Source organism: Zonotrichia albicollis, chromosome 3 (assembly GCF_047830755.1).
Source record: "Zonotrichia albicollis isolate bZonAlb1 chromosome 3, bZonAlb1.hap1, whole genome shotgun sequence".
Lineage (NCBI taxonomy): Eukaryota > Metazoa > Chordata > Aves > Passeriformes > Passerellidae > Zonotrichia > Zonotrichia albicollis.
Window position 1 is genome coordinate 70,760,061 of NC_133821.1, and position 10,575 is coordinate 70,770,635.

General features: G+C 46.5%; 1 protein-coding gene across 1 annotated transcript; it reads right to left on the bottom strand.

The window, feature by feature from the left end:
• Positions 1 to 1,282: 1,282 nt before the first annotated feature.
• Positions 1,283 to 10,361, bottom strand: LOC141728562 (uncharacterized). Its single transcript, XM_074537812.1, has 2 exons — positions 9,485 to 10,361; positions 1,283 to 3,313 (listed from the first exon to the last, which is right to left on the bottom strand). Exon 2 carries the CDS (start codon positions 3,279 to 3,281, stop codon positions 1,896 to 1,898), a length of 1,386 nt encoding a protein of 461 aa, XP_074393913.1. The 5' UTR covers positions 3,282 to 3,313; positions 9,485 to 10,361; the 3' UTR covers positions 1,283 to 1,895.
• Between the last annotated feature and the right edge of the window lie 214 nt (positions 10,362 to 10,575).

The window sequence follows — 10,575 nt, forward strand, 5'->3', positions numbered from 1 at the left end:
TGTTTAACTTTGTTTTTTTCAGGGAGCTTTCAAAGTGGTCAGGTTTATCTCTGAAATTCAGAGGCATCTCAGAGTGAAGAGAGGCACCAGATGATGAGAGTTTGATAAAGCAGGGAGGCATTCTTAGCTCTAGCTATCCATCTTCTGGCCTGGTTCTTGCAGGGACCACTGCTGTTCATACAGGGAGTGCAGTTTCAGGCACCACTAATGCTCAAAGTATGCTTAAGACCTTTTAAGACACAATCCTGGTGATAATCAGATTATCTGCATGCTTAGCAGTGAGATCAAACAAAGGTTCTTGGCTGAATTCCCATTTTTGCTGACATCAGGGCATATTACTCAAAACATGTCTTGCAGGCATGAATGCAGTTCTGCCTTCTCTGCTCTCAAACATCCAAACAGTTGTTTCTCACATATCTTTTTCTTCTTCAGTGTGGTGGGAATTCTTCCAAACCACAAGTTAGTGTATTTCAAGCCATGGTAGCTTGTAAGCCTTTCTGTGTCCTTGGTTTTCCAGACTTTTTCGCTTGCTCCAATAAATTTTATTCTGGCTTTGCCATTTTCAAGATGTTTTATATTATTATTGTGGACAAACAGAAGAGGATTTGTTTGTGTTATTGTGGCAGTCAGCAGTCCACAGACCATATCCTTATACATAGAGAAATAGATTTTAATGTAATTAGCTAAGTAAGCATATGGCAAAAAGCATAGCTGATATGAACGTTTGTAAAAGCAGATCAATGCTTGAATTAAATCAGAACACACATTATTTGCTCTGAAACTATTAAAATTACTTTTTTGGACACTCCCAACTAACTGACTTTGGCTCCTGTATTTATAAGTCTCATAATGCCTCTTACATGTGTCTTTAATTTTTTCCAGGCTTTGGTATGTTGTAAGATGGAAAGAAAGTTGGAGGCTTTTTCTTGCTTGTGTAAAGCAAATATTTTCCTGTCTTGTTCAGGTATGTTGAAGCATGGAAGTGCATGGCCAGCTTTTAATATTCTGAATGCTCAGGTAAAAATACTTTCCTCAACTGAAGTCTGAACACACAGACTTCTAACAATCTAGCAGACACCTGTTGAAATAATTAAAATGTTTCATGTTCTGTGTCTCATCCTTGAGGAACACCTATGAACATGTCCCACTGATTAGATCCTGATTAATAGGGACCATAATTAGCCTTCTTAGAAATGGTTATAATTACTGTTCCTGAAGGGGTTGGCCCCTCAGCTGAACTATGGGCTATTCAGCCAAGGATTTTGACATTTAGCAAATTATTGGAATATGTATCCCAATATAACCAGTTAGATGGTGCCTAGGCCAATTCTGACCTTCGCTGCTGGGCCAGAGGCAGCACTGCGGTGTTCACCCCAGCGATACCTTGGCTGGCGGCAGAGTGCAGCGGGGCACAAGACAGGACTCCGTTTACCTCAGGGGACAGCTTCTGGCGATGGTGAAGAGAAGAAGGGAGCGGATTCTGCTAGAAGGTAGCCAGATGTTTATTCCATGAGCACAGATATGTCTGCACTGGGCTACTGCTGATAACAGAATAAAGGCCGCATGGTCTCATTCACATTTTATAAGCTCGGGGACAGGGGAAGGGGAGGGGACAGGTGAGTTACCAACCAGGTGAAGGGGGCAGGGTCTCAAGGGAGGATGACACTTAGACAGGCCAATGACCCCCAGGCCTGAGGAGCATCCTTTGAAATCGACGAATCACACGACGCCTTGCTGGTATGTTAGCCTGATTGACAGGGCACACTCAGCAAGGGGTGAGGGGGAAGGGAGAAGGGATAGGTACACATGGGAAGGGCTCCGGAAGTTTAAAACCGGACATTGCAACACACCACAACATCTCCCCCTAGTTTTGTTTAAAAAGAAGAGGACTGTGTTTATGGTGCAGAATGATTGCCAAACCATGGTTGGTAAATCGGTTCTTCTTCTACAGGAGGGTCAGTGTTTTCCACTGAGGCTTCCAGGTCATCTACTGGAGCACTGAGGGCTTCTAAATGGTAGACCTCAGGAGGGGGAGATGAGCTTGAGATTAACTTGAGAACCATGCGTCTGATTACTCCAAAAACAATGCTAAAAACTACAATAACTACAACTAAAATAAACAGCACTAAAATTACAGTTTTCAGAATAGATCCCAACCAGCCCGAGAGTCCCCAGCCATTGAAAAGTCCACTCAGCCAATCGTCAGTTTCTCTCTTGATGTCGTTCACCATAGTTTTCATCTTGTCAATTGTGGCATGGACATTCTCTGCCTTCGATGACAAGTCGAGACAGCAGAGTCCTTCAAATTCTTCACAGCGATGGTTGTGCAGAAGGAGCAGATAGTCTATGGCTGCCCTATTTTGAATGGTGGCTTGCCTGGTAATTTCCTCATCTGATAAGAGGTCACTCAGGGCAGTAGAAGTGAGGTTTGCCTGTTTTGCAACCCAACATTCCAATCGGCCTAATTCTCCCATAGTTTTTGCTGCCGAGATCCACGGCAGAAAGACTGTAATTGCAGTGGCCTTTAGTCTGGACCAGTGAACAATTTCTGAATTACAGTCAGGGTCTAATTGCCTTAGGTCTCTTTTTTTGATAGCCAATGTATGTGTGTTGTTTTTAGTTTGCCAATGTATTAGGTTTGTTCGATTTGGTGTTAACAGGCTCAGCTTGCCAAATGTACACGGACCTCCGAGCAGACGAGGAGGGAGACCTGCCCATGCTCTGTCTCCACATATTAAAAACACACCTTTTGGGAGTTCACGAGGCTTGTAATCACCACCAGATGAGTGCATAACTAGGACTGAATTTTCACACCAGTTCTTGTCTGTGTAGAGTGGGTTGCTAGGGTTAGGATAGGTGTTTGGTTTAGCTTCATGATATGGTAAGCGGGAATTGAATTTAAAGTGAATGCAAAAGGTTGCATTCATGGAGCCTAAGAGATGGAACTCTTGTGGCTCTCTTTTTGACACTGGTAACTTTCTCGCCCACTCCTGCCAAAACAGCAAAGGATTGTCAGCAGGGTAACGGCCAGGGGAAGGTGCGAGTAAGTTAACTTCATTTAAAGCACTCCACATTTCATTCGGGAATTCTGAGGATTTAAAAGGAACTCCCACCAGGCAAGTTGACAGGGGGTCCGAGGCTGTCGCGGTGGAGAGGCAAATGTGATCTTGTCCAAGAGCTCTGGCCAGAGTGGTCCATACATTTGCTTTGGGCTGAGGGACTAACCAGGAGATCGCTGGAGAAATGATCGCAAGTAGGACGAGAAGCAGGCTCGGTCTCATGGCGTCTCAAGACTGCACACGAACAGCAGGATCTAAATCGGTAAAAGGAAACTTAAGACAAACATATATTACAAACTATTCCAGATAGGAGGCTTAAATGGAATTTCTTCTAGAGAACGCGTGCGACGTTTCCTTCTCCAGGCAGCGTGAGCAACCTGGGGCGCTTCTGCAGATTTCTCTGAGACTTTGGGAACATAGGGCTTTACCCATTTGGAAGGAACCCACCTTAAACCAGAGGGGGTGGACACACAGGCGTATCCACGTCCCCAAGTAACCAATTTGTAAGGTCCCACCATTTTCCAAGTCTCAGGGTCCTTTACTAAAACTGGAGGTTTTTCTTTCATCAACCTGTGACTGTTCCCCCCAAAGTGGCGTAGGATGGGTGGGTTCAGGCTGTCAAAAGAACAATTCAGAAAATTGATTGTGAATAGTGCCCTGGATAACCGAATGTGGGGAGGTTCTACCTTCAGAACCTGTTGTTGCTGGTCCAGGACCCTTTTAATATCACGGTGAGTTCTTTCTACAATGGCTTGACCTGTAGGGGAGTAGGGGATGCCAGTTTTGTGCTCTACTCCCCATTGCTGCAGGAAGCTCCCGAATTCCTTGGATTTATAAGCAGGCCCATTATCAGTTTTCAGCTCCTTGGGGATGCCCATGAAAGAAAAGGCCTGTAAGAGGTGCTTAATAGCATCAATAGATGATTCTCCTGTGTGGGCAGAAGCATAGACCGCTCCAGAAAAGGTATCTACACTAACATGAACATATTTCTGCCGTCCAAAAACCTGTATGTGTGTTACATCTGTTTGCCACAGTTCACAACTGTTCAGTCCCCTTGGGTTTGCTCCTGTACTCACTGTAGGGAGTGCATGTTGTTGGCAATTTGGGCACGTGGCCACAATCGCTTTGGCCTGTTCTCGAGTGATGTTAAACTGGCGAACCAGGCCAGGTGCATTTTGGTGGAAAAGCTGGTGGCTGATTTTTGCCTGTTCAAAAACATTTGGGAGAGTGGCCATCACTGCAGGTGCAGCAAGAGCATCTGCCCTTCTGTTGCCTTCAGCGATAAACCCTGGCAAGTCAGTGTGTGACCTGACATGCATCACATAAAAGGGTTGCTCTCGGTGAGTGACTAACTTTACCAGTTTGGAAAGCAATTCAAAAAAGTGCAATGTTAGATACATCTTGCAGTATTGCTTGATCTGCTCTGGATACTACTCCTGCCACGTATGCAGAGTCTGTAATCAGATTAAATGGTTCTGAGAACCTTTCAAAAGCCCTAACAACTGCAGCTAATTCAGCAACCTGAGGTGAACCTTCCACCTCAGCAATGTCCGTCTCCCACTGCTGGGTTTGAGGATCTTTCCAAGTCATAACAGACTTGTGGGACCTCCCGGACGCATCTGTAAAGACAGTCAGAGCCCTTTTTAAAGGTCTCCTACTTAGAGCAGTTCTTAATTTTAAAGTAAATTGAACATCTTGTTCAAACAATTTGCAAGCGGGCCGTGCTACCGAAAATTGTCCTGAGTAGGAATCCAGAGCAAACTGCAACACTTCATTTTCTTGAAACAATTGTTCCAGTATTTTCATAGTATTTTGACCTGATTTTAACTCAACTGGAATGTGAATGCACTTAAAATCACATCCTGCTAACTCCCTGATCCGGGTCCTTGCTTTCCGGATCAGTTCTGCTATCAGCTCCTGAGGCTTTGTCAGCCTCTTGGACCTTTTGTGACTGAGGAAAACCCATTCTATGATCAAGAGAGAGTCCCTCTGGTCCCGGTCCTTTTTTGGTGTGTCCTTTGCCTTAGGTGTTTGTTTTTCCTCCCACTGGAAAATAATTCCATGGAGGTGTGGCAACTTACCTAGGATGATAAATTTGAATGGCAGATCAGGCCGGCATCGGTGGGCCTGTCTTGTGGACATTGCAATCTGAACCTTTTCTAGAGCTTTCCGTGCCTCTGGGGTAATAGACCTAGGAGCACCTGGGTCGTCTCCCCCTTTCAGTAAATTGAAAAGAGGGGCAAGGTCTTCATTAGTCAGACCAAGCCATGGTCTTACCCAATTCAAAGACCCACACAACTTGTGGACATCCGCAAGGGTCTTGATCGTTGGATTGATTTCTAGTTTTTGAGGAACAATGGTCCTATTTCCAATTTCTAAGCCCAAATACTTCCAAGGTGGCATCTTTTGAATTTTCTGTTCCTGGAGCTCGAACCCTGCAACAATCAATGCATCGATCGTTAGGTCAAGCGCATGTGTTAGTAAATCATCATTGGGGGCACACACAAGGATATCATCCATATAATGGTAGATGATGGCCTTCTCTGCGGCTGCACGAACTGGGGAAAGCAGGGAAGAGACATACCACTGGCAGATAGCTGGAGATACCTTTAGGCCCTGAGGAAGAACGGTCCAATGGTACCTTTTCATAGGAGCTTCTGAATTGATAGAAGGGACAGAGAATGCCAAACGCGGTGCATCGTCAGGGTGCAATGGGATTTGGAAAAAGCAATCTTTAATATCAATAACAGCTAATTTCCAATCTTGAGGAAGCATTGTTGGGGATGGCATACCAGGTTGAGGAGAACCCATATCTTCAATTACATTATTAATTTGTCGGAGGTCACAGAGAAGTCGCCACCTCTTTTTGTCAGCTTTTTGGATGACAAACACTGGAGAGTTCCATGGGGACATGGTCTCCACAATGTGGCCCTTTCTTAGTTGCTCTTGTACTAGTTCCTCAAGCACCTTTATTTTTTGTTTACTGAGTGGCCACTGTTTCACATCAACTGGTTCGTCTGTTTTCCACTTAAGTTTTTGGGTGGGGCGCTGTTGTTTAATGACTGCTGCACAAAAATGCTGTGGAGAGTCTGGAATATTAATTGTGACACCCCACTGGGCCATTAAATCTCTCCCTAACAAAGGTTCTGAATAATCTAACACAAATGGACGGATATTTGCCAATTGTCCGTTTGGACCCTCGAATTGAATAATGCTTTTGGATTGCCTTGCCAATTGCAGACCTCCTACACCTCGAAGGTGACCAGCAACATTTTGTAAAGGCCAGTGAGCTGGCCAGTCTTGTACTGGAATCACTGTGCAGTCTGCACCTGTGTCTACAAGCATCTCAATGCGTTTAGACTCCCCACCCCCACTGACATTGCACCACAATTTGGGTTTATCTGTCCCAATAACTTGGACCCGGGCGACTGTGGGCCCTTGTTTATCGACATTTTCAGGTAAAGATGGCACAGGGATAGCTTGAGCAACAATTTGTCCCTTGGGAAGAAACAGGGGTGGGTGGAAACAGTGCAGGCTGAGAACAAATTGCTTGGGATCTGATGTTGTTATTCCCGGAGCAATTTCGATCTCTTGTGGTGTGTTTTTGTCCCCAGTGATGATGTACTTACAACGAATTTGGTTCCAAGTACCTTTCTGTTCAGGATTTACAGAGACAATATGCCAGTCAGTGTCCTTCAGGTGGAGTGACTCTGTCAGCTGCAACCTGTAAGGCTCATTGACAGAAGATGCGGTTAATACAGAATCACTTAAATCACAACAAAGGTTATTTTGTTTCACTTTCAACAGTGGACTAGCAGACTTGGTCTTTGAAGCACCTGCTTCACTTACACAAATGTTAATATTATTGCGCGCTTGATTTGTTTTGCTACCCTTATTCTCTTGGCCTGCTCCTTTTATGTCTGCACGCCTGGCAGGCTGGCGCTTTATTCTTCGTTTTTTTGTTGTTGACCCCCAGGGAGGGCTTGCAGTTCTCCTCCCCTGCTATTTTTAAATTCATCAAATTCCCTTTTCAGGGGGCACTGGTTACTCCAGTGCCCTAGCTTATTACAAAGCAGGCATGGTTTAGTGGGCTCAACCATTGCCGGTCTCCGCTGCTGCCCAGGGTACTGCTGTGCTGAGGGAAAAGGTGAAGGGCTGGCAACAGCAACACGCTGAGGTGGTCTTGGCAGCAGCCTTGGTCTGGTGTCTTCAGCAACACTCATCAGAGGCACTTTCCTGTTACAGACTAGAAGCATATCTTTTAATGTAGGGGAAGGTTCTATAGGAAGGCTCAGGATTGCTGCTCGACACTGTTCATTTGCATTTGTAAACGCTATTTCTTCTAAAATTGCTTCCCTTGCATTTTCTTTTTTAACCTGTATTTCAATGGCTCTAGTTAGCCTTTCTACAAATTTCACAAAAGGCTCTGATGGTAGTTGTTTGATTTTACTATAGGGCTCAAAAGGCCCCTCAGGTTGGAGGGAAAAGAATGCTTTTTCAGCTGCTTCCTTTACTTTCTCAAGTGTTTCTGCAGGAATTGCAGCAGCTTGGACTGAGGGAGAAGACCATTGACCCTCACCACAGAGGTGGTCAAGGGTAATAGGATTACCATTGTTGTCCTTTGCTGTGTTTGGATCAGCCTGTAAGCCTGGGAGAGCATCTTTTAGCAGTTGTTTCAATGCTGATTCCCATAATTTGAATTCTGTGGATGTCATGAGACATGAAAACAGTTGTTTTAAATCATGTGGAACTACAATAGTCCTACTTAATTCAGAATTTAAAAGGCCACGGAAATATGGACTGTGTGGACCATATTCTTTATGAGATTTACAGATCTCTTTAATCAATTGTCGTCCAAAAGAACTCCAATTAGCAGTTGGGGCTGCTCCTGCTTGAGCTGCAGGCTGAAACGTAACAGGGGCCAGTGACAACATGGCACCATGCATTGGGTCTGCTGTCCCCTGCTCTGTATCCCTTGAATCAGAAGCATTGGGATCACAGGTACAGGTTTGGGGACAGGCAGTGGGTATGTCCCCACCGTGGGAACCCGGGGAGGGGGCGGGGACAGGGAGCCGGCAAGGGGCGGGGAAACCGTGGGAACAAGGGGCGGGGTCAAGGGGCTGGCAGGGGGCGGGGATACCGTGGGAACAGAGGGCGGGGTCACCTGGTGACATTACGTCAGCAGCCGCTCCCTGGGAGGAGTAGAGGGGCGGAGCTGAGGGTACTGCAGGAAAGGCGGGGGGAGGGGGGAAGGGGTCACGAGGAACAGGAGGAGAGGGGGATGGGGATGGAATTTTGGAATGCTTAAGAGGATTTTGGGAAGAAGAAGACCCGGTTTGGGAAGATGCCACGTGGCACCCACCATCTTGTGCACCCCCTAGGGACTGGGGGCCATTTTGGACATCACTGCTCTCCGAAAAGCTAACACGTGCTCGGGATTTTTTTGGGGAAAGAGGTTTAGGGGTTTTAGAGGGAGAGGGAGGAACAGGGAGAGCAGCGGCACATGGCTTTACATTTGGCTTTTTCTCCATTTTCTTTTGTTTGAGCAATGCTGTTCGAATTTGCAAACTCCAGAACACAAATTTAGCTGAGGGTAATTTGCCAAATTGTCCTAAGGTTATCAATTCATTCCCAACTTTATCCCAGAATTGAATATTGTGGATTTCTTCAGGGGAAATGTTTGGGAACTGCAGAAAAAGCCATCTTATAAACTGTTTCAATTTTCCTTTAGAGAATTTCACATTACTCTTGATTAGAATGCTAACAATATCATAATACACTCCCCTTTGTACAATGCTAAGTTTGGAACCCATGTTAAAAGGCAAAGTACTTAATCCCGCCTGACCAAAAACAAAGCTAAAATCAGCTACCAATTTCTAAAAAAAAACCACAGATAGAAAGCGATAACGAGCAGACAAAAGCTTCACAATGCAGCTGTATATACTGCTTTTAAAATTCCCGGGCAGCAGCAGCAGGGCACGCCCTGCCGAACAGAGGCAGACACAAAGCCTCCCCCGCGGTGGAATGCAGCACCCCCGCGGAGCAGAGACAGCAACTACTCCACGTGGCAGCCGAAACCAGGACGCCCCCCCCCCGCCGCCACGTGTGCAGAGCACTCCCGACCCCGCAGGTCCCCCGGCCACGTGGAAAGAGAGCCCCCCCCTCTCCCGCAAAGAGAAAGAGAAAGAAAATCTCCCAACACGTGTCTGAACACGCTGCTGAGCCGGGGGGGGAAGGGCAGAGAGCGATCCCGCTCCGGCGCGAATTCTAAAAAACAGTGAAACACGCAGCAGGAAAGCTAAACTAGAACGCTATGAATTCTCGTCTGTGGGGCTGCGCAGCCAAAATGCAAAGGCAAAAAGGAACAGAACTCGCGGCAGAGTCTGTTTTTGAGCTTCTGCTCTACGGAAAGCAGAGATACTCACGTGAAATGGAAGCTGTAGGCTGGGTACAGGCAGGCAGGTCTCCACCGGAAAAGGACCTCTCTCTGGGTGCAAGAGAGGCTGCCCTTTTCTTCCTCTGGAAAATCTGTTCACCACAATGAAGCAGGGCTTTCCAAAGGCGCCGAACAGTCCACGAAACTTTTTCTGGGAGTATTCCCAAAGTCTCTAGCTGGGAGTCTTGAAGCCAGGCTCCTTTCAGCTGGATGCACGGCTGGCAGAAGCTTCTCTGAGGAACTGCGAGTCCGTTTTCCGGCTCAGGGTCGAGCCCACCCACAGGGACGCCAATATATTGGAATATGTATCCCAATATAACCAGTTAGATGGTGCCTAGGCCAATTCTGACCTTCGCTGCTGGGCCAGAGGCAGCACTGCGGTGTTCACCCCAGCGATACCTTGGCTGGCGGCAGAGTGCAGCGGGGCACAAGACAGGACTCCGTTTACCTCAGGGGACAGCTTCTGGCGATGGTGAAGAGAAGAAGGGAGCGGATTCTGCTAGAAGGTAGCCAGATGTTTATTCCATGAGCACAGATATGTCTGCACTGGGCTACTGCTGATAACAGAATAAAGGCCGCATGGTCTCATTCACATTTTATAAGCTCGGGGACAGGGGAAGGGGAGGGGACAGGTGAGTTACCAACCAGGTGAAGGGGGCAGGGTCTCAAGGGAGGATGACACTTAGACAGGCCAATGACCCCCAGGCCTGAGGAGCATCCTTTGAAATCGACGAATCACACGACGCCTTGCTGGTATGTTAGCCTGATTGACAGGGCACACTCAGCAAGGGGTGAGGGGGAAGGGAGAAGGGATAGGTACACATGGGAAGGGCTCCGGAAGTTTAAAACCGGACATTGCAACACACCACAACAGCAAATACTTCACACTGGGCAGCACTACTTTAAATTAGGAAATCCATGCTTTTCAACAGACAAATCATTGTAATATTTGCAAAGATAGTCTACTCTAATAGCCTCTTATACTTCAGACATCATTGTGAGAGAAAAATTTGGATTTTTTTATCCCATCACTTCAGCAACAAAAAGACTACAAAAGTTGCTGGTGAGAGAAGCCCTTTC

Bases quoted from the DNA above. Each gene is read 5' to 3' on its own strand.
- LOC141728562 (XM_074537812.1), bottom strand. From the start codon at position 3,281: ATGAGACCGAGCCTGCTTCTCGTCCTACTTGCGATCATTTCTCCAGCG.